The 25,069-nt window shown below is 36.0% G+C and overlaps 1 protein-coding gene across 7 annotated transcripts in view; it reads left to right on the forward strand.

Moving 5' to 3' along the window:
* LOC127834515 (membrane-associated protein Hem-like) overlaps nucleotides 1-25,069 on the forward strand; it is a 142,574-nt gene that overhangs the window by 67,973 nt on the left and 49,532 nt on the right. For all 7 annotated transcript variants that reach the window (XM_052360432.1, XM_052360392.1, XM_052360403.1 and 4 more), the window contains exons 7-19: nucleotides 729-866; nucleotides 2,555-2,603; nucleotides 5,252-5,405; nucleotides 8,611-8,673; nucleotides 16,933-17,154; nucleotides 18,242-18,282; nucleotides 18,603-18,694; nucleotides 20,319-20,400; nucleotides 21,398-21,456; nucleotides 21,658-21,803; nucleotides 22,199-22,331; nucleotides 23,517-23,636; nucleotides 24,761-24,888. In XM_052360432.1, the coding sequence (XP_052216392.1) occupies nucleotides 729-866; nucleotides 2,555-2,603; nucleotides 5,252-5,405; nucleotides 8,611-8,673; nucleotides 16,933-17,154; nucleotides 18,242-18,282; nucleotides 18,603-18,694; nucleotides 20,319-20,400; nucleotides 21,398-21,456; nucleotides 21,658-21,803; nucleotides 22,199-22,331; nucleotides 23,517-23,636; nucleotides 24,761-24,888 (1,427 nt within the window). The remainder of the gene's footprint in view (nucleotides 1-728; nucleotides 867-2,554; nucleotides 2,604-5,251; nucleotides 5,406-8,610; nucleotides 8,674-16,932; nucleotides 17,155-18,241; nucleotides 18,283-18,602; nucleotides 18,695-20,318; nucleotides 20,401-21,397; nucleotides 21,457-21,657; nucleotides 21,804-22,198; nucleotides 22,332-23,516; nucleotides 23,637-24,760; nucleotides 24,889-25,069) is intronic.

Consider the following 25,069-nt stretch of genomic DNA (forward strand, 5'->3'; position numbering starts at 1 on the left):
CTCCAAGGTCAAGGTCACACTTTGAGTTCAAAGGTCAAAATTGGCAATAAATGAGCTTGTCTGGGCCATAACTATGTCATTCATTGTGAGATTTTACAATTATTTGGCACATTTGTTCACCATCATGGGACGGTGTGTCGCACGAAAGAATCACGTCAATATCTCCAATGTCAAGGTCACCACAACTTAAAATAGATTTATTTTGAAACAAACTTACAAAGGGGGTTAATTTTGTTTGTTCATTTCAAAAGTTCAGTTTGAGTTGTCTCCCTTAATCAGATTTTTTTTCACAATGAAAACCTGGTTTTGTGACAATTTTGTCCCTTGTTAGATATAAGTTTGCATATGTAATGTAACAACTACAGATATTTAACTTGAACTGTGATTTAAGTGTCATTTTATCTGGTGGCTCACAGAAATGATACATAATGCTTGCAGAACTTAAGAATAGTTACCTCTTAAACAAGCACCAATTTTCAAGTACTGATCAATGAATAGAGTCGTGTTCTGAGAAAACTGGGCATAATGCATGTGGGTAAAGTGTCCGCCTAAACTTGATTTTTGGTAAGGAGGGACTTATTTAAAACTAAAAATACCATAAAAGCGGAAAGTGTCGTCCCTGATGACCCTGTGCAGACTGCACAGGCTAATCTGGGACAACACTTTACGCACATGCATTAAGCCCAGTTTTCTCAGAACGCGACTCAATATATCCATTGCTTACCCAGGTATTGAAGCCCGGACTGCTGTCCCTACACAGTATCTACAGTGAGAAGACCAAGTCTGCTGATCAGATGCGAGCCATGCAGGTGCTCAGTCTCCTGGCAGAGCCACAAAAGATCAGTCAGGTCCCACCAACCACCACAGTATGTATGAGCAGAGCAAGATAATATGAGTTGCGTTCTGAGAAAACTGGGCTTAATGCATGTGCGTAAAGGGTCGTCCCAGATTAGCCTGTGCAGTCCGCACAGGCTAATCAGGGATGACACTTTCCGCTTTTGTGTCATTTTGTGTTTAAATGAAGTCTCTTCTTAGCAAAAATCCAATTAAGGCAGAAAGTGTTGTCCCTGATAAGCCTGTGTGGACTGCACAGGCTAATCTGGGAAGACACTTTACGCACATGCATTATGCGCCCAGTTTTCTCAGAACGCGACTCATATATGTGAATACTAGCATGGATTAAACACTTCTTACCCATAAAGTATTTCTACTTCCTGAACCTCTGGGCAGATTGTAATGAAACTAATGATGCTTTAAAGCCACTCCTTCAAACATGTTTTAATTATTCCTTTCGATTGTGTATTTATATATATATATATATATATATATAATAGGTCAAAGATTTTTGCATTTGGTGTTTATCATTCTATGATTTGTTCAAATCAGGCCTCTGTGGTTAAAATATAATATTTATAGTAAACATTTTCGTTTCTAAAACAGTCTCAGACCATATTTAGTATGTGCAATACAGAGTTAAAAAAATAATAGACTACAGTTATTACAGAAGCATCACAATACATGTATCTACATACAACTGATTGGTTTCTAAATATCTCTGGTGAGTGACCTATGGCTTCAAGGCCTTCTTGTGTCATCAAAAGCTACCGGGTATATTGTAAGGCTTGCAGTGCTTATCTTACTAGCTCTGTTGCAAAATTTGCTTTTAACAAATGGCAATAATTTATGCCTTACGTTTGCACAGCACTGATTGAAATCAATTTATTGCATGTGTCATTATGTATAATACAAATGACAAGTGTGTTTCCTCTCATAAAAGTCTATTTGAATTGCAGTTTGTACAGTTTTATTAATTTTCAAATCAGTTCATTGTCTCTATGACACCAAAACACGCAGTAAACACTTTTTTGACACTATGATTAAGGTAGGAAAAACTCAGTCAGGAACTGTTTTGAAGGGTTAATACATGATTGGTAAGCAAACACCTGTATGATACGAAAGAATTCCAGTTTTATGAATACATGGAATTGTGGCATTAGTGAGATACTTGGATTGTAATTTATAGTGACGGAAAACATGAACAGAAAATATGGCCAGTAAAGAGAGGTTTTCGATTAAGGGAGGAAACAACTGCATCAGACATAAGAATTTAAGATGTAATTTCCATGACCCTTTTTAAGAATATATGAAATTTCTTGTCAAAAGTTTTTAATAAAAGCATGATTTTGTCATTGATTTTTGTGAACAGGCTAAATGTTTGTATTTATTGCTTTATTTTGAAATTAATTGTAGTACCAATAGTAGCCCTCCATATTTTTTATAAATATTGGATGCAATCAGTATGTTAGATTTCTGTTTGGATGCAATCAGTATGTTAGATTTCTGTTTGGATGCAATCAGTATGTTAGATTTCTGTTTGGATGCAATCAGTATGTTAGATTTCTGTTTGGTAAAAAAAGTAAATGAATTTTCCTTGAAATGGTTAAGAGTTGAATTATATTTATGCAAACAAATTATTATATATTGCATTTTTAAGATGGTAATACAAACATAAAGTTGGAATACTTTGCCAGTTTTCTAAATCGTTTTCTTACAGATCCAATGTGACTATTTGGCTCAAGATGTAATGGAGCGATGGATCATCTGTAAGTCAAGTTTGCATTATTATTTCTAAATGAAACATTATATATTATTTGCTTTTCAACTTTCTGCTATAATAGAAGTTTTTTTTAATCAAAAAGAAACAAAAAAACATCAGAGATCAGAATCTAGCCACCATTCAAATTGAGCCTTAATTTTTCTCTGAGAACTGTGCTTGATACATGCTCGTAAAGTCTCGTTCCGGAATTTTTCTCTAAGAACTGTGCTTGATAATGCTCATAAAGTCTCGTCCCAGATTTTTATGTCCCCCACCACTCAAGTGAGGGACATATTGTTTTTGCCCTGTCTGTTGGTCTGTTGGTTTGGTCAAAGTTAGACATTTGCCATAATTTTTGCAATATTGAAGATAGCAACTTCATATTTGGCATGCATGTGTATCTCATGGAGCTGCACATTTTGAGTGGTGAAAGGTCAAGGTCATCCTTCAAGGTCAAAGGCCAAATATATGGGTCAAAATCGCTCATTTAATGTACACTTTTGCAATATTGAAGCAAGCGACTTTATATTTTGCATGCATGTGTATCTCATGGAGCAGCACATTTTGAGTCAAGAACATCCTTTAAGGTCAAAGGTCATATATATGGGGACATAGTGTTTCACAAACACATTGCTTGTTACTCTGAGAACTGTGCTTGATACATGCTTGTAAAGCCTCGTCCCAGATTTTTCTCTAAGAACTGGGCTGGATACATGCTTGTTAAGTCTCTTCCAAGATTTTTATGTCCCGCACCACTATAGTGGGGGACATTTTGTTTTTGCCCTGTCTGTTGGTCTGTCTGTCTGTTGGTTTGGTCAAACTTTAACATTTGCCATAACTTTTGCAATATTGAAGATAGCAACTTCATATTTGGCATGCATGTGTATCTCATGGAGCTGCACAATTGAGTGGTGGAAGGTCAAGGTCATCCTTCAAGGTCAAAGGTCAAAAAAATTAAGTCAAAGCGATGCAGGAGGGGACATAGTGTTTCTGACAAACACATTTCTTGTTTCTCTGAGAACTGTGCTTTAAACATGCTCATTAAGTCTGGTACCAGATTTTTTCTCTGAGAACTGTGCTTGATACATGTTCGTTAAGTCTTGTCCAAGATTTTTTCTCTGAGAACTGTCCTTGATACATGCTCGTCAATTCTGGTCCAAGATTTTTTGTGGGAAACTGCGCTTAATACATGCTCGTAAAGTCTGGTCCCAGATTTTTTCTCTGAGAATTGTGCTTGAAACATGCTTGTTAATCCGCAACCGGTTTCACTTGAGGGGACTTTGGTTTTGTCTCCGTCAGTCCGTCAGTCTGTCACACTTTTCTGGATCCTGTGATAACTTTAAAAGTTCTTAATATTTTTTCATGAAACTTGGAACATGGATAGATGGCAATATGGACATTATGCACGTCATTTCATTTTGTTCTTACGTCAAAAATTATGGTTGCTATGGCAACAAATAGACTAGACATACTGCTGAAAATGGTGGATTTCTGGATCCTGCGATAACTTAAAGTTCTTAATATTTTTTGATGTAACTTGAAACATGGATAGATGGCAATATGAACATTATACACGTCATTTCATTTCGTTCCGACGTCAAAAATTCTGGTTGCTATGGCAACAAATAGACTAGAAATACTGCTGAAAATGGTGGTTTTCTGGATCCTGCAATAACTTTTAAAGTTCTTAATATTTTTTCATGAAACTTGAAACATGGATAGATAGCAATGTGGACATTATGCACGTCATTTCATTTTGTTCCTAAATAAAAAAAAATTGGTTGCTATGGCAACAAATATATATATATAAAAATCTGGAATTTCTGACAATGGTGGAGCCAGTAGGGGACTTATATTGCTTGACAATAGTCTTGCTAAGTCTGGTCCAAGATTTGTTCTGCTAAAACTGTGCTTGATACATGCTCGTTAAGTCTCATCCAAGATTTGTTCAAGGAAATCAAGGCTTGATACATGCCCATTATTTCTTGTACCGGATTTGTTCTGTGAAAATGGGCTGGATGCATGCTAGTTGAATCTTGTCCCAGATTTGTCTTTGAAGACAGTACTGGTTAATCAGTTACAACACTTTTCGCCTTAACTTGATTTTATTTTGAAATACTTCATATAAGGTAACTTTCCATACAGCCAGAAGGTTTTCTCCCTGATAAGACAATGAGGACTGCACAGGCTTAACCAGGGCCCAGATTCACCAACCGATTCTTAGACTTAAGAATAAAGAATAGACTTAGAACCAAGAAATATGTGTTCAGTGTTTGAATATATACAGGCCTCCACTGGTGATTATGTCATTAACAAAATGTTCTATAGGAAGAATAATATAGATAGAGATGTTTACTGCAGAGTTTGACTCAAAATTAAAGAAATTCTTGAATATTCTATTTTAAAGAATTTTCTTTATTCTTAGACTTAAGTCTAAGAATTCTTTGGTGAATACGGGCCCAGGAGATCACTATGCACTTGCATTAAGCCCAGTTTTCCTAGAATTATTTTGATATATCACATTTAAACAAAGCTTGAATGTTCATTGTAGTTGGACCAGATTTATATTGGCAGACTCGTATAGCCTGTTGTTAATCTCAAGTCATTACTTACCCCGTCTTGCTTGCCAATTTCCAAGACTGCTATTGCTTGTAGTTGGCCTGATGCTGTGCTACCAGAGCCTACAGGAGGCTGACATCTACGACCTGTGGAAGACAGCCCTGCAGTCAGGCTACATTGTACAGCTGTGTAGAGATGAGGTGCTGCACATTCACAGCTATGTCCTACACTTCTTTGAGGGACTCAAGGGGTAAGGATATTATGGCTCTACCAGTGTTTGTTACTGTTTTTATGCCCAAATTGAGTAATAAGCATTAAGTATTGCACTTGTCTGTCTATGCATTTATTTGTAATTCTAGAACCGGTAATTTAAACTGCTAGGCAAAAGCCAAGTTCTTTTTATAATTTGATCTTTTCTTGGCATGGAGAGGGCTTAGCTTCCTCTCTGGCTTTTGTCAGGCTACCTAACCCTTCAGTCACTCTTGTATCCAGTATGGAGAGTTGTTCTTCCTTCCCCCTCAAAGTATTGTGTCCTATGTGGTCTTGATGATGCCTGTGTACAATGTTGTTGATGTTTTGTCCTTCTGTGATTAAGTCTTTGTCAGCATGTTTGTCTGGATGCTAAAGACACCCTGTTTGGCTTTTTATGCCCCCAGTAAGGTGGCATATAGCATTTGCACTGTCTGTCAGTAAGTCCGTCCGAAAACTTTAACATTGGCCATAACTTTTGCAATATTGAAGATAGCAACCAGTGCCCTAGATTATTATTTATTAAATAGTGTTTTCACCCATTGCTTTTAAAAAATAGGGTGATATCATTCTTGAAATAGGGTTAAATGAGTTATAAAAGTGCATACCTTAAAATAATTGCTGCTTTACTTCTGTTGAAGCTGCTTACTTGTATTTATTCAATACAACTGTAAACTTTCTTAATTAACTTAAATAAACTGATGTTTCATAACATCCTTAATCCTTCAAACTTTCAATAATTTAAACTTATAAAAAACTGATGTTAACTGACATCTTTGTTGATAAAACAAATGATTCAGCACTTATTGGCTCTTGCTTTCTTGGTTCGAACAAGTTTGCGATCGACTAATAACTTTGCGCAACAGTCGCGGATGTCTTCCACCTCTCTTAGACATTTTTATTTCGCATAGTAATAGAAACTGGAACTGAAAACGGATGTATGTCGGCGTAAAGTAATATAGTAATATTACTGTGCATAGTAATAGAAACTGAAAGTACAGACGCTTTAAAGATACATGCACAATGAGCGACAGATTAAGTCTGATTGAAAACTGATGTATGTCGTCGTAAATAATTTGGTCAGACACTTTATTTAACTATGAAATTTAGTCTGCAGAATGTTTGAATAACTTTGACTGTTTTCCTTCTCCGTCATCCTGGAGCTTGTTGAATGAAAGCTTGGCCGCGTTACGATAATAATTCCAGAGAAAATACCGAAAATGAGCAAAGCATTTTCCGATCAAGCTATTGTATTGTATGCAACAAATTTGACGAATTTGTGTAAAAGTCAATTTGGTTGCGTTTTCAATAGGCATGATATTGTATTTCAATGCGTTTTTAAACATTTGTATAGGGTGAAAGATGCAGATACACAGCTTATCATGGGCACTGTAGCAACTTTATATTTGGCATGCATGTTTTTCTCATGAAGATGCACATTTTGAGTGGGTTAAGGTCAAGGTAAAGGTCATCCTTCATGGTCAAAGGTAAAAAAAAACAAATCCAAGAGAAGTATACTGGTCATCCGTATTCTCGTGGTACTTAACGTTCACATAAAAATTAAAGTTGAAATAAATACTTTATTTATAAATTATGGACTCCTTTGCGTAGAAAAACTACTTTTCCGCTAATATACATCTAATTTTTATTCATATAAATAATGTTTTATTTCGTGCCAAGCAGTTAATACACCATACTGTTCACTGATGCGTACGAGACGCCATATTCATATTCTCGCGGTAAGTATGTCAACAGGCTTTACGTCACTAAATCACAGTTAAATCATGATATCTGCACCGAAGCTTAACTTTGTAATAGTAACATTAATTATTAAAGATTAAATTTGATTTAAATGAACATAAGTAGTTAAACAATCGTTTGAACTGCACAACAGTCATAATGCTACTCCTCTGGACAATGCATGCACCTAAAGGGGCTTCCTCTTATGAGCATTTTAACATGTGTACACTGTGTCAGATGCACCCAATGTTTATAAATATCACATTGTCCCAATAAGATCGACTTCTCATCAGGAAAGTCTATTAGTTGTGGTGAAAAACTTTGTCTACATGCATAAATCATCATAGATAATTGATCGTTGCACCTTTAAGACCCAACCCTCATGATCATTCAGGTTAATCCTACCGTTTAAAATTAAGTGGTTTAAGGCCTAATCTTTAAAATGTGTTGTGTAACCTTAGTCATGTGGGCGGAGCTTGTAGAATATGCATATTAATGAGATCGGGAAAATGCGAGCAGACGATGTGCAACAAGTTGTAAAAAGCTGAAATACTGAAAAATTGAATGTGAATATTGTTTAATTTTGTGGAAAAACCGTATTTCTCACGGATAACAATCACAACTTACCAAAACATGGCACATTATAACTGAAAATACTGTTTTCTGACGGCAAAAGAAATTGGGTCACCAAATCTAACCGGTAAACAACACTAAGGGGGCGCAATCGAAATACCGCGGAAATAGGGATACCGCGAGAATACGTATGTTGACTATAATAAGCTTTAAAGGGAGATAATTTCAATTTATCATTTGGCAGGTACAGATAATTTTTACAAGGGAAGTAATATTTTTTATCATATCCCTTTAAAAAATATTACTTCCCTTGTAAAAAATTTCTGTACCTGCAAAATGATAAAAAATAAATAAATTAATCAAAGCGGCACAGTAGGGGGCATTGCGTTTCTGACAAACACATCTCTTGTTTGTTATTCTTTTTTGGGAAATAAGAACTGGGGTTAAGTTGCTACTACCTGTAAGAAGAAGTGGTTAATTGTCACTTCCTCCTGATTGTGCCCCAACAGTTTTAATGATATTTCTATGCCATATTTATTGTCATATGTCCATTTAAAAGATGCATTATGAGAAAAAAAATCACGTTAACTTTTAAAATAAAATGTAAGCTGTTAACCACTCATTCATTAAGTCAACCAGTTAACCTTGTAAAATATGTGCATTTAGAAGATATTGTTAATACAATTCAACCACACTTAGAGATAATGGTGTTTGCATAGGCCTTAAGTGTTAGCCTAGATTAGCCTGTGCAGCCTGTCAGGGACAACACTCGCCCCATAAACTGGATTTTTTGCCCTGAAGGGACTTCACAAGCTAATCTGGAAGGACACTTAACGCAATTAAGGCTGGTTACATGAGACCGCTTCTTAATAAGATGATGTATGTGTTTACAGACAGAGCATGAGCAAGCGAGTGTCCGAGGTGAAGGAGCTACAGCATCAGGCCCTCCAGTCTTCGTAAGTACACAGTCCTGGCAGGCTTTAGACCTTCTTTGGCTATAAAAGAAAATGATCAAATTAGTTTCCATTTGTATTAGTTGAGCTCATTGCAAGAAGTGTGGTACATAGTATATGACAAATTATATTTGACCAGGACTTTTCCATTTATGTCTAGTATCTTGATGTGGCTATTTCTGTTCTTTCATTATTGTTGTTGTAGAGGTCTGTAGATGCCTGTAACAAATAAAAAGGTGGATTGAACCATATATATATATATATATATATATATATATATATATATATATATATATATATATATATATATATATATGGGTCGTTCCACGACAAAACCTGCATTAATGACAAAAAAAATCAATTTTTAGTTTTTTCCAGTTTCATATTGTACGTTAATCCACGAATCCAATGATGTATAAATTACATGTGTTCGCCACTATTTAGCGTTGCTATGACAACATTATATACGCATACTGTCACGCAACAAAGCTGTTGACGTCGCGTAATTTTCAATCGGAGTGACATATTCATGACGTTAACAGCATGTAAATAGTTCGCAATATCAAACACTTATTCAAATATTGCAATAACTTGTTGGAAAACCCTTCATTAACACGCGCATGGATTAAAATAACTGTTTAGGTTGATGTTTGAATACATTTTGTAATCACAGGCAATCAGTCTGTGGGTGTTGAACAGGTAATGTCCTGATAACATGGTCGCACAAATGGTCGGACAGTTCTGTAAAGATATTTCACGCGATTCCCTGATAGCCCTGCCGGTTTAATTAAGCATGGTTCTGCTGAGGGGAGTTCCCTGTGTTTCATGATGAAGAACAGGGTAGGTCCGATGCTTTCTTCGCGAAAACCATGCAGGGCCTTGATGAGTCGAACCTGAAGTACTGGTACTTCCTGTAACACATTAGCCAGAAACGACATGTCTTTTAGCTATGTTTTTCTTATGTAATTCTTAAGTATGTGTTTTATTATTAAGTATAATAATTAAATACTGAGAATCTTATAATTATTTACAATTAATAAATACACATAAACATGCTGAATTTCAAGTGAGTTCTTACACACTGATAAACACTATTATATATTGATGACTCGCATCATACAAATATGTGTGGGGAACATGTGTGCATTTATAAATATTTGTGTCAGTGTGTATTTTTATACTTGTGAAAAATGTTTAGCTTATAAAAAGTTGGAAACACTACCTTATCCCGGGTATTGCTTTAAAAGATGTAGACAAAAAAGTCTTCAAGTCACGCCATCGCCAGGTCGGATATTGGACAGCCTTGGTTGCACTTGACGACTTGTTGACAATATCCTCTAGCTGCTGAATAGTGTCACAGTCCGAGCGTCTGAAGCACATGTTCAATACAATAAGTAAAACAAACCATGTATAACATGTTTTAAGGACTAACATGTAATGATACCATTTACCGTGTAACTTATTCTGATATTATCAATAATACTACTTATTATCATCTTGTATATTGATGTTGCAAATAAAACTTGTAAAACTATTAATGTTTTTTTTTCTAATAGTAACATATTTAAGTACTCGTTATTAATATAATGAATGTTAACTTATAACAACGATAAGGTTGATTACCTGTACAGCTTTTTACTATGGGCGAATCCACTATCTACCAAACATCGTGAATGACCTGAAACCTGCATCATATATTCGATTGAAGTGTGGCGCCGTGTCAGGACTCGCCATGCGAAGTACCCAATCACAAACTGATTTTTGTTTTGACCTTAAAGCAACAACAATAACTTTGATCAAGAGATCAAGATCATATTCATCAGTCATCATTTACTTAATGGTCATCGTCATCAGCATCATCAACACCATTATTACCATCATCTTCTTCTTTACCACCATCATTGTCGTCGTCGTCTATCCAGCACACTTCCATCATGATTCATTTTAATCGTCAATTGTTATTGTCCATCAATTCTCATTCCAAAAATGTGAACTTTTCTTAACAATGTGAAATATAATGGCCCCATCTGTCGTGCATATTGCGGAATGCCTACACTTTGCGCGAAATCAAATGTGAAGTGGTTTGATCTTTCAGATGGACATAGATGTGACGTTTCTTTTGCCTTTTTAATGAGACTGTTGTAAAGGTCTCTTTCTTTTTGTGCCAAAACAATATGACTACGCATTTCGTCAGTGGAAGCTAGTTTTTCCTCTTTCCATACCGAATTCATAAAAAAAATTCGCAGCTTCTCACAGGTCGCGCACACATCGTCTCTAGGGGATGCAACCTTTATATGTGGGATGCAGGCACTCCATATTGACTGAGAGGAGCTTTTTTCAACGAAACGCACGCCAGCCTCTTGACAGCTTGCTTTGTAAAGCTTATGAATGTTCATTTTCGTTGAACCGCTGTGTAGGTATATCTGTGCCATATCGTCTCTCCCACGCGAAGCTGCAGGTTGGGGAATTCCGAATTCTTCCGCATAGTTGCAGATGAAGTGGACCACCCGCTCGACATCTGTGAAGACCAGAGCATGTTTTGGTTTCCTTCCTGTATTTCCATGCCGGCTTGGGCCCGGACCGGTCTTGTTCAATGACTGCCTTATTGATTTTAATGCACAGCGTCTTATGTCAAATAACAATCTGAATGTGTATGCACATATTTCCTGACTGCGGAATGTGTATTTGCCACGAATTTGCATTCTCTTTTTCCCATGCTTTGTAGAGTCATTTGTGGGACCTTCGGACAAACAATCTTTAATATACATTTCCTTTTCTTCCCTTGTCATTTCCCGCGTATTAAGGATGTGCGTTCTGATTTCGGAGGCATCAAATTTCTCATGGCATTTCTTAGCACACCAACAACCAGCTTCGTGGAAACGTCGAATGCTATCATCCTGTGAAAACGCATCACCGTCATCACTTCCATCAGCGTCTGTGGAGTCACTGCTTGATTCTGCAGGCTGCCCAGAAACGAAGGACCCAATTCGGTTTTCCATGACAGCGCTACATGCACCGTCTACCTGGTCATTGTCGTCATCGGATGACAGTTCTTGAGAATGTGCAGGCATACATAATGGTGTTCTGCCAAAATGCTCAGAAAATAGACTTTCGCGCTCCTGAAAACAATTACGACGTATCGATTCTATAATGTGCATGAAATATAAAATTAAAATAAATCGTTTCAATTTACATTTCATTTAAATACTTGTTTCATTTAATATTTTGACCTAAAATAATTATCTAAAAAAAATAAAAACAGACTGGAATCGAACTCTGGTCTTCAGCGTGGTGCGATTCTGGCTTACCATCTGAGCTATTGATGCTGACGTGTTATGCGCCTCACACAATAAGATAAAGAAATGAAGTAGAATCATTTTACTACAAGTAACATATTTCAAACCTCTGTCGTTCATTTTACAAAAACAAATATGTAATTTACGATTCATTTTAAAGAAAAAATTTAATACCGCAAACATATTAAAAAGGACATTTCAATATACAACAGTCAACTTTGCAATTGTTTCAAGCAGTTCAACGTGAGACGAAGATTAATTTGCTTCTTTCAATATAAATAAGGTCAATAACAATTGAATTGTGGTTAAATTATTGCATATTAAACATGTCAATGCTGTTTATTATTTTTGAGACCTTGTTTTGTAAAGAATTCATCACATAAATTGCGATCGGATTTAAACCTATGTTTTCATACAAATGGGCACCATTGTTATGATGGTCACTTTGTCACACTGAATTTTGCATCAATATCGGTGTTTATATAAATAGATCTATATAAAATAAAATTATTTAATAAGTTCATAAGTTTACCTCTATCTCCAACTCCATTTATATCCAACAGAACAGAAATAACACTAAAAACCACTCCGTAAATCAAAAATAATTTAAGCTCCGCGTAAATGCACTGTGTAAACTCGCATGTGACGATGTAATAATAAATGGGATTTTCCCAACGTCATCACTGATGTCACTAATGCAGGTTTGTCATGGAACGGCTCATATATATATATATATATATATATATATATATATATATATATATATATATATATATATATATATATATAAATATGTGTGTACATGCTTTGTATGTTAATGTCAATAATTTTGTGTAAAATATTGTAAATATTGCTGAATTTACTTTTGATTCCAAAAGTTCACATTTGTGCTTGTTTACCTGGTGTGCAACATACAAATGAACACTGTCTTTATAGATAAAAATATATCAGAACAAAAGTGCAAAACATGATACAATTTCTACATCCAAGAGGCTGTTATAAAAACAAGTGCTTTATCTCAATCTTGTTTGATATACATCATTTCTGTGTCTTTTTATAAATATTCTTTGTTGAATACTTCTTTTAATTTTGGTAGTACTCTTTGTAAACATTTCAGTTTCCTGTAAGTACATGCAAGAGATTCTAGTGGTCATTGTCAACGTACACTCTGTGTTGTGTGCTAGTCACAAGTTTCTTTCCTCAGAATTGTGCTCTACTGCAATTAATTACATTCAATGTAATGATCTTTTTCAGTACAACATATCATACCAACTTTTCCTCAATCACATTTTGTGATATGACATCATTATTATGATATGTTTTTAGCTCGACCATTATATATGAAAGATATATAGTGGAGCTATCCTACTCACCCCGGCGTTAGCGTGAGCATTAGCGTTAGCGTGCACATTAAAATGTAAAAGTTTGCGTACCACCTCAATTATTTTGACATATTCTTTTTATATTTTGCATACTTCTTTGCCAACATGACCCCAATCTATAAACAAGAACAGACAACTGTATCAATCACTTTGTAAGACTTATGGCCTTTTTTTTCACTTAGAAAATGCATATTATTGGTAATTCTATGTTGAAGTTTGTGTACCATCTCAAATATTTTCTATGTCCGTTGACATGTTGCTTTTATATTTTGCATACTTCTTTACCAACATGACTCCAATCTATAAACAAGAGCAGACAACTGTATCAAGCATTTTGTAAAAATTGTGGCCCTTTTTTCACTTACAATATGCATTTTATTGGTAATTCTATGTTAAAGTTTGCGTACCACCTCAAATATTGTATATGTCCCTTGACATATTGCTTTCATATTTTGCATACTTATTGACCAACATGACCCCAATCTATAAACAAGAGCAGACAACTGTGTCAAGTATTTGGAAGAATTATGGCCTTTTTTTTCACATAGAAAATTTAACATTTGGTTATGTTTTGTGTTTATTCCTAAAGTATCAAAGCTATTGCTTTTATACAAGTTTGCAACACTTACTAACTATTATAAGGGGACTGTGCAGGCAAAGTTATGTTACTCTGACTGGCATTTTGACAGAATTATGGCCCCTTTTATACTTAGATAATTGAACATTTGGTTAAGTTTTGTGTTTTGGTCCATTTTACTCCTTAAGTATCATAGCTATTACTTTCAGACTGGAAAACAAATCTTATTAGTTTGTTTTATGTCTTTACAAATGTTCAATAGATTGTGGAAAATATACCTGAACTCAGAATCGTCTATAAAGTACAACTTCTTTAAAACATAAACGATCAATATGTTTCAATTACCGGGTATGGTCCTCTTCCACTTAGAATATGACTATATTACCTTGACCTTATTGAATATGAACATTTTACCTATGATGGCTTACGTTATACCGTCAAGCACTCGAATAGTCGAGCTGACAGCTCTTGTTAATTCTCCAACAAAACCCTTGAAAAATGAAAATTAACGTTTGAAAAGCAAAAAATTAAAATAATATTTGTTGGTTTTGTTAGATTATATATGTTTTGTCTGTTTATTGTCATATAAAAAATAGAACTTTCACAAATGGATTTGTTTTTACTTAATTTAGCAAAAACCTGCTATATTCTTGTTCATCGTTGCTGGTTGAACAGGTTACACCATAAATACCATACTGGCTTGAATGTTGTTAATTTTGGTTACTTAAAGTGATATTATGGGCATCTAACAGTAAATAGGTGTCTATCGTAACCGTTGTTTATTTTTGGTGTTTTCACTTCATATACATTTAAATTTGTCAATGCAGCATCAACATATACAACAATATCCCGTAAAGAGAAAAATAATCCATTTGAATATCAACCGTTCTTTCGTTTTGACAACTGACGGCAGAAATGATTCGATGTATGATGTGAGTCTAAATGTAGTTTTCATGCAGATTCGTTCATACGACACAAAGACACAATTTTGTTTTACGGATCATTTCGGCTTTGAGGACTGGGTGAGTCATGTAAAATATCGAAAATAATATATATTTTTTTATAAACAACTGGTAGCAAGATGAGTTGTAGATAATTGATCAGTCACCATATTTTAACTAATTCTTTTGACCTGTTAATTCTTTTCAGCTCAATTCAACAGTGAAAAATTGCCCATAATATCACTTTAATACTGATGTGTAGAAAAAATTTGTTTCTGAAATTATTGTCAGCTATTGATGTTTTTGATGATGGAAGTGGCTTTTTATTCTTGACTACTTAGCTATTTACTTGTAGGTGCTTTTGGTTTTTAGACTAACATATAGTAAAAATCACTAACATAAATGGTGTACGGGATGAAGGATTGCTTACTTCAATATGTACACGAAAAATATTTAGTAAATCCACTCAGATTGTTAATTATGTAGATTTATTGAATAATGTTGATATTTGTGTTGAAATCTGAATTCAAACATTTGAATGCTTGTTTTATGTATAATGTTAACAATTTAAATGTGGCTCTATCATGAATTTATTTGATATTAAAATAAAACTGAGATTCAGTTCAGTTACTACATGTACAATAATTCTAAACTAGTACTGAATTATGATCCTCATAAAAAATTGGAATATATTGTTTCACACCTGTTGGTCTGCCAGATGTTTGGTCAGTCCGCAGATGTGTCACTTATGGACCATTTGGTTTCTTCACGATATTTATCATTGCTTTTACCCAATAAATATGTAAGATTGTATGCAGAATACATGGGAGGAAAGCGAAAGGAAAAAACCTTTTGATATTGAGGTCAACATATCCAAGGTCACTGGGGCTTGTAACATACAATTGCTTGTGCTCGACATGTTGAGGAAGCTTTGACCTACTTTCATTCAAATTGATCTGTTGCTTACCGGTACTTGAGCCCCAAGGAAGACTCAAACTGACTGGTTAGAAGTCGCATGGGACTGTAACTTAAAAAATAATATAAATAGACCATATAGTTTCCAGAAGATATCTTAAAAAGGTTTTCACCTTAGTTCATCCAAGTGTACAGGTTACTGGAGTGGGAAGGAATAATCCTATTGATTGTGAGGTGAAAAAATCAATGTAGCAGGGGTTGTTGCATCAAGTAAACTGTTTACTTTATAGACAGGGTTCCCAGCCAACCTGGAAATCAGGGAAAACCTGGAAAAAGTCTTTCACTTTTTCCAGTCAGGGAAATATCAGGGAATTTGGGAAAAGTTCCTTAAATCGGGGAAAAATCAGGGAATTTGGTTTGGTCAGACTTTCCTGACTTGTATCCAAAAGTCCATACAATTAAAACAGCAAATCGATTCCTCTGCATGGCTATGGTGGCTTTGTAGTATACATGTAGCTTAGTGTACTATTAGTACACTAGTATTAGTCTGCAACTGCTATTTATTTAGGATGTCTCAAACAAGAAATAGGTCAAATGATGATCATGGAATTTTTATTTCCCATGAGGGAAAAGTCAGGGAAAAATCAGGGAATTTTATTCATACAAAAAAGCTGGGATCCCTGATAGACCATAATGTCTTTGAAGTATATCTTGGGAATGCTTCAACCACTTGATCATCAATGTTGGTATGCTGGTTACTTTGGAGGAAACAGAGAATTCATTTTGTTTTGAGGTCAACCATCAAGAGGCCACAACAGCTTGTAACTTGCAAACTGTTTCCATACAATAGCTTGATCATATCAATTTATGTCAAGTCTTTAATAGAGAAGATGTACTGTTAGCAATTTAGAGACAAAAAGTCAATGTCAAAGGGTAATGCAATGTTAAATATATGTATGGAAAATTGCTTTACCTCTTGCATATGTTGATGACTTGCTTTTCAGGGTAATTCATGTCTTACAAATTACTCTTGTTTGTCCTTTGATTGCCAAAAAAGCTGATCAGTATATACTTGTGTTCTAGGAAGACTGCAATGCTCATTTTGATTTCATTATTATGTCTGATCATATACTCATGTTCTAATTCCACAGTCCTGATCTGCACAAAGAGCGAAGGAAGTTCCTGCGTACAGCTCTAAAGGAGCTGTCGCTGATATACACTGACCAGCCTGGGCTGCTGGGACCCAAGGCCCTATATGTACTTCAGGCACTGACCATGGCCCAGAATGAGGTTCATTGGCTGCTGAGACACTTCCAGAACCCACCCAGCAAGCGTCACAACATCAAGATGAACCAAGAGGACTTCATGGATAGGTCTGTGGAAAACCTATTGTCGTCTTTCTTTGTCTGAATTTACTAATTCGTATCTTGTCACGTATTTTTTTCAATACAAACTAAAATATTTTTTTAATAGTTCAGAATATTTTTTTGATTGAATTTCAATGTTTTTTTGCTGTTTGATATATGGTTTAGATTTTTAATGCCAATCAAAATTTACAGTTAAATATTTCGGAATATTATACTCCGAAAATGTAATTATATGATGGCAAAGGCCATTTCGAGGCAGGTATTTTTCACCATTTCATACCCTTTATAAATTGTTTTAAAGGGATCTTTTCACGGTTTGGTAAATTTACGAATTTAAAAAAAGTTGTTTCAGAATCGCAAATTTTCGTTTTAGTTATGATATTTGTGAGGAAACAATATAACTAAACATTTACCATAGTCCAATATAGCCATTATATGTATCTTTTGACGATTTGCAAACCTAAAAATTATTAAGCTTTGCAAAGCGAAACGATTGAATAATTTGGAGAGTTCTGTTGTTGTCGATTAAATTTACGAAACTACGAAGATTGCTTACATAAGGTATAAAATACACAAACTGCGTATACCCGGCGGAATAGCCGAGAGGGCTAAAGCGATTTAACTTCAGACTAACTCCAGGACTCCGGGGGTCACTGGTTCGAGCCCTGGTAATGGCTACTTTTTTTTGCTTTTTTAAATTTTATTCTTGATTTTTTTACTGGAGCTTTTAAGATCCAATGTTTACATTTATCAATATAAAGCATTTAATGACAATCTTCAAAATATGCCAAAATCTGTGAAAAGGCCCCTTTAATGTTTTAAATGCTGCCATAACCACAGGAAGATTGCTAGCGTTTATATTATAGTAATAAATCAGCAAAAAAATAACTGTGTCATCATGGGCGTCGCCATCTTTACTATCATGTTATTGCCCCTTCTGATAATGGGAAGACTTACCGGTAGGTTGCATCCAGATGTCCAAAATATTTTCTTTTAAAGTAATTTGTTTGATTAAATATAATGATTTGTAATAGTAACATCTATTATTCTTATGTGTACTGAACAATGGCTTTTATTCTTTCTTTTTTTTCAGACAAATTCCAGAATTATTATTTTACATAGAGGAACTAAAAGGTAAAATCTGAAAAAGGTAGAGATTTATCTGGAAAAATCTTATGTTCAATACCTGTTGTCCTCATCAAATAAAGATTTAACAGTTGAGCATGGTAAATGATATAATTTGTAAATATTATTATTTCATTTGGGATTCCAAATATTGTTTGAAGTTTCTCACAACAATTCAAGATCTATTTTGAATTTATTATGCATATTCTCCTTTGCTTGAATTATTTATTTTATTATGTTTTATTTATTATTATGTTGAATATAATATTGCCTCAACCAAGGGGTAACTTTGTGACTAGCCTAAAACTGTTAATGCCAATTGACTCCAGGTATTGTAAAGAAGTACCACCAGGTGATGCAGCGTTACTATGTGCAGTACTTGTCAGGATATGATGCGGTCCTGCTGAACCAACTCATACAGGTAGTCACTGTGCAGTCTATAGGGTCAGGTAGTCACTGTGCAGTCTGTCTATGGGTCAGGTAGTCACTGTGCAGTCTGTCTTCGGGTCAGGTAGTCACTGTGCAGTCTGTCTATGGGTCAGGTAGTCACTCTGCAGTCTGTCTATGGGTCAGGAAGTCACTGTTTAGTCTGTCCATGGGTCAGGTAGTCACTGTACAGTCTGTCTATGGGTCAAGAAGTCACTGATTTGTATGTCTTTGGGTCAGGTAGTCACTGTGCAGTCTGTCTATGGGTCAGGTAGTCACTGTGCAGTCTGTCTATGGGTCAGGTAGTCACTATGCAGTCTGTCTATGGGTCAGGGAAGTCACTGTTTAGTCTGTCCATGGGTCAGATAGTCACTGGTTAGTCTGTCTGTGGGTCAAGAAGTCACTGTTTAGTCTGTCTATGGGTCAGATAGTAACTGTGCAGTCTGTCTATGGGTCAGGTAGTCACTGTGCAGTCTGTCTATGGGTCAGGAAGTCGCTGTTTAGTCTGTCCATGGGTCAGGTAGTCACTGTTTAGTCTGTCAATGGGTCAAGAAGTCACTGTTTAGTCTGTCTATGGGTCAGGTAGTCACTGTGTAGTCTGTCTATGGGTCATGTAGTCACTGTGCAGTCTGTCTATGGGTCAGGTAGTCACTGTAAGTCTGTCTATGGGTCAGGTAGTCACTGTTTAGTCTGTCTATGGGTTAGGTAGTCAATGTTTAGTCTGTCTATGGGTCAGGTAGTCACTGTGCAGTCTGTCTATGGGTCAGGTAGTCACGGGACAGTCTGTCTATGGGTCAGGTAGTCACTGTGCAGTCTGTCTATGGGTCAGGTAGTCACTGTGCAGTCTGTCTATGGGTCAGGTAGTCACTGTACAGTCTGTCTATTGGTCAGGTAGTCACTGTGCAAGGGTCAGGTAGTCACTGTGCAGTCTGTCTATGGGTCAGGTAGTCACGGTACAGTCTGTCTATGGGTCAGGTAGTCACTGTGCAGTCTGTCTATGGGTCAGGTAGTCACTGTGCAGTCTGTCTATGGGTCACTGTGCAGTCTGTCTATGGGTCAGGTTGTCACGGTACAGTCTGTCTATGGGTCAGGTAGTCACTGTGCAGTCTGTCTTATGGGTTTGAATCTAGGCTGGTCACATATAGGGTAGCTCCTAATGAGACTGTGGGTTTGAATCTAGTCTGGTCATATATAGGGTAGCTCCTAATGAGACTGTGGGTTTGAATCTAGTCTGGTCACATATAGGGTAGCTCCTAATGAGACTGTGGGTTTGAATATAGTCTGGTCACATATAGGGTAGCTCCTAATGAGACTGTGGGTTTGAATCTAGTCTGGTCACATATAGGGTAGCTCCTTATGAGACTGTGGGTTTGAATCTAGTCTGGTCACATATAGGGTAGCTCCTTATGAGACTGTGGGATTAAATCTAGGCTGGTCACTATGGTCCATTTTTGCATGACTTGCGTCAAGTATTAATCATCGTGCTCAATGTAGATTTATAGTCCTAACTTTTTTAAATAATACTTTGTGTATTACCACATCAAAGATCAAACATTTATTTAAACCAGTTTTAAACCAGTGTTTTAAGATTATGCTAAAAGTGTGTTTGCTCCTTTCAGAATCTGAACATGTGTCCGGAGGACGAGTCCATTATCCTGACCTCCTTCTCTACTGCTATATCAGCACTCACTGTAAAACAAGGTGGGTATAGCTGTGACTGGTATACAGACTTAACCCATTTATGCCTAGTGGACTCTCCCATCCTTCTAAATTGTATCAATTTATTTCCAAAATTAGGGATGTCTAGTATATTTATTTCTCTGTTTAGAATTTTTCTTACAGAAATTCCTTTAAGCAAACAGCAAAGACCCAGATGAGACGCCGCATTATGCGTCGTCTCATCTGGGTCTACGCTGTTTGCCAAGGCCTTTTATCTAGACGCTAGGCATAAATGGGGTAATATTGCTTTACTGTGGTATGTTTAGTTCACACTGACATCAGCAGAATTTGAGTTGTTTAAGATTTTAGAAGCATTTCTGTATTTGGTGAGTCTGAGTCTTTTGTTAAACTACATGATTGTCTGCAATACCTTCGGTCATACTTTATTGTGGAATTGCATGGTTATGGTTTACTGTGATATTATAATTTGAGACTTGATAGTCTAATATAAAATGTTGGGGTTTTATCTCAATGTAATATGTATGGTCATTGATCAGTTTGAAACATAATGATTCTGATTGTTTTGTTGTTTTGTTACTGCAAAACATGATGTCAGTTGTTTATTTCCCCAATCGGTTTCACCGGAGGGGACTTATGGTTTGCGCTCTGTGTGTCCGTCAGTAAGTCAGTCAGTCCGTGAGTCTGTCACACTTTTCTGGATCCTGCGCTAACTTTAAAAGTATTTAATATTTGTTCATGAAACTTGAAACATGGATAGATGGCAATATGGCATTATGCACATTATTTCATTTTGTTCCCACGTCAATAATTCTGGTTGCTATGGAAACAAATAAAAAATAAAAACATATATATATATTTCTGACAATGGTGGAGCCGGTAGGGGACATATATTGCTTGGCAATAGTCTTGTTTTAAAATGCGGTGAAATCTGATCTCTGGTAAAAATGGTATCCATTGTTTGAGAAATAGATGTTTAGCTTCAAAAAAACTAAACATATTCATTAACTATTGATTTCAGTGGAAGAGAATGAGATGTTTGATTTTCGTGGCCTGCGATTGGACTGGTTCAGATTGCAGGCAAGCTTCTTAGAGACCCTATATGATTTCAATGTTAAAACAAATTCAGAAATTTTAATGTCATCACTGTATAAAATATAAACTTTCCTAGCTAAGTATAATTATGTTTGATCTCATTTTCTTGAAAAGTGCTTAGATTTTGTTAAAAAATGTTTGTATGACAGCATACTGTGTGTGACATGGTGTTTTGTAACCTCTTAGGCCTACACAAGCGTGAGTCGCGCCGCACTCATACTGAAGGACCACCAGGACCTGGCCAAGCACCTGAACACCATTGTGTTCCACACCAAGATGGTGGATGACCTTGACGAGGTCATCAACCAAGTTTCTGACCTCTCCATCTACTGGTATCAGCTGTGTTTTTTTGTACAGGGAAATATTTGGGGGAAAAAGCGATACATTAAATTTGTGGCAAAGGATTCAATGTACAGTACCAATCGTTATGTTTATTATGGGAAAGTTGAATATGATATTTAAAAAAAATATATGAGGACATAATAAGTAAAAAGGATTATTTTGATAACAGTAACAAAAAACATTTCAGAAAGATTGTTTGTGATTATGTATATTTTGTGTGCAAAACATTAAAGGAGAGAAATTGTGCACAGAACTTTAAGATATTAAATGCTTACATCCTGAACTTGTCAATCGTCGTCTAGAGCTCAGTAAATAAAGAATATGTGTCAAATATACATATTTATTGCAGAGACATGATGTAGTGGCAATTCTCTTCTGTTTTCAGCTTCTACACTACCCTGTTTGAGAACCAGTTCAAGCAATGTATGGAGTTTCCAGCTCAGCATCGCTTCTGTGTTGTGTTCCCGATGATCTGTAGCCACTTTATGAACGCCACACATCCTCTCTGTCCAGAGGAGGTACAAACTGATCAATGAAATACTTAGAGGAAATTTGAGCACAAAATGGGAAGATTTCTAAGCAGACACATATTTTTGGAAATCTAAAAAATTTACAAAATAAATCATTTGATTGTCCAATAAATAGGGAGGAAAAAAAGGAACGAAGAGTGAAAATAACCTTAGAAATAAATAGTCTTTGTAAATAAGAATGCAGTAAATTATCATATATTTGTATTATAAAAAATCAACAGATGCCAACAAGGCTAGAAGGCGCGATTTGGCTCAGAAAAAAAAGAATTCTGCAAACACCATTCCTTCTGATTAAGCTTGGAATGTTTAAACACATTTGATAAAAAATCATCAGATTTGGTCTGAGAAGAAAATCATGAAAAAATCCGAGAATTTAACATCATATAGTGGCCTTTTATTTGTTGAACACATTCTGCAAAGTTTCTGAGTGGATAGGCATGTATTTAGTAGTGGTTAACCTTCGCACAGGTCAGTAGAGTGAACACACTGGTACTTAGTAGTGGTTAACCTTCGCACAGGTCAGTAGAGTGAACACACTGGTACTTAGTAGTGGTTAACCTTCGCACAGGTCAGTAGAGTGAACACACTGGTACTTAGTAGTGGTTAACCTTCGCACAGGTCAGTAGAGTGAACACACTGGTACTTAGTAGTGGTTAACCTTCGCACAGGTCAGTAGAGTGAACACACTGGTACTTAGTAGTGGTTAACCTTCGCACAGGTCAGTAGAGTGAACACACTGGAAAATAGTTTTAAGAGGATTCCAGTGATAAAGTCTATGTATTAAATAAAAACTGTGAAGTGTAAACCGATATTTCAAAAAGGCTTTTGATAATGTATTTAAAAGATATGTCCATTGATAGTTACAAATAAAAAATATGCTAGCATCAGGCCTGTAGTCTAATATTTGAAAACAACCAATTATAGATCTGCTAAATGTGTACTCAACAAAAGTTATAACCCACCAGAGAATTGGAACTATTAGAGTATCTATTTGATTGTTATCATTCCCAATATTTAAGTAATACCTTTGTGTTCATATCAGAAATATTGGTAAAAATAGGACTATTTAGATTTTACCTTGGTGCAGCTAACAAGTTCCAAAAAATGGAAGACTAACATTAAAATAAGTCTGTAATGCATTGGATTTTCTCCATGACTTATGTGACATTTCAGCGTCACTCTATTGGCACCACCAGTGTACAATACGCCCACTGGTTCCTGAAGGATATGGCCGAGGAGGTTAACCAGGTCATCACTGCCATCTGTGAGGAACATTGCCAGCTCAACTACCAGGTAATAACGCCTTGTAATTTTGGTAATGACCTAGTTATCTTTGTACTGACTTTGTGGCCTTCGTATTGACCTTGTTACCTTGGTACTAGCCTTGTTACCTTGACACTAGCCTTGCGACCTTGGCACTGACCTTGTTACCTTAGTTCTTACATTGAACCCTTGGTCCTGGCCTTTTGACCTTGTTAGTGACCTTGTGACTTTGGTACTGACCATTTGACATTGGCGCTAGTCTTGTGACTTTGGTATTGACACATAACAGTTTTTATGACCCCCACTATAGTAGTGGGGGACATATTGTTTTTGCCCTGTCTGTTGGTTGGTCTGTTGGTTGGTTGGTTGGTTTGCGCCAACTTTAACATTTTGCAATAACTTTTGCTATATTGAGGATAGGAACTTCATATTTGGCATGCTTGTGTATCTCATGAAGCTGCACATTTTGAGTGGTGAAAGGTCAAGGTCATCCTTCAAGGTCAGAGGTCAAATATATGTGGCCAGAATCGCTCATTTTATGAATACTTTTGCAATATTGAAGATAGCAACTTGATATTTGGCATGCATGTGTATCTCATGGAGCTGCACATTATGAGTGGTGAAAGGTCAAGGTCAGAGGTCAAATATATGTGGCCCAAATTGCATATTTTATGAACACTTTAGCAATATTGAAGATAGCAACTTGATATTTGGCATGCATGTGTATCTCATGGAGCTGCACATTTTGAGTGGTGAAAGGTCAAGGTCATCCTTCAAGGTCAGAGGTCAAATATATGTGGCCCAAATGGCTTATTTTATGAATACTTTTGCAATATTGAAGATAGCAACTTGATATTTGGCATGCATGTGTATCTCATGGAGCTGCACATTTTGAGTGGTGAAAGGTCAAAGTCAAGGTCATCCTTCAAGGTCAAATATATGGGTCAAAATTGCGCATGTAATGTCACTTCTGCAATATTGAAGCTAGCAATTTTATATTTGAAATGCGTATGTATCTCAAGGCGCTGCACATTTTGAGTGGTGAAGGGTCAAGGTCATCCTACAAGGTCAAACGTCATATAGGGGGACATTGTGTTTCACAAACACATCTTGTTGTTTAAAAAGTTTGCAGTCTGTCATTGTCTTTATTCTAGCTGCTGCCTAAGCACTCTGTGCCAAAGAAGAGGCAAAGTGGCAAAGACAAGAAAAAGGGGGGAGAAGCAACTGAGACTCCGAAACCAGGGCAGGAGAGTGCGCGCAAGAACCGTGAGAACTTCAGCAGGTAATGGAATCATAAATATAGTACTGTCTTAGCACATCCTGTTTTTGTCGCTGTTTTGTGATGGTCTTTTGGCACTGCATGGTAAACAATATATTTGGTTAGAACATTTGTCCCCATGAAACCTCAAAGCAATTGGACCTTTCAATGTTCTGTCCTTCCTTCCAGTTCTCATGTTAGTCAG

This window comes from Dreissena polymorpha, chromosome 1, assembly GCF_020536995.1.
Source record: "Dreissena polymorpha isolate Duluth1 chromosome 1, UMN_Dpol_1.0, whole genome shotgun sequence".
In the NCBI taxonomy this organism is placed as follows: Eukaryota; Metazoa; Mollusca; class Bivalvia; order Myida; family Dreissenidae; genus Dreissena; species Dreissena polymorpha.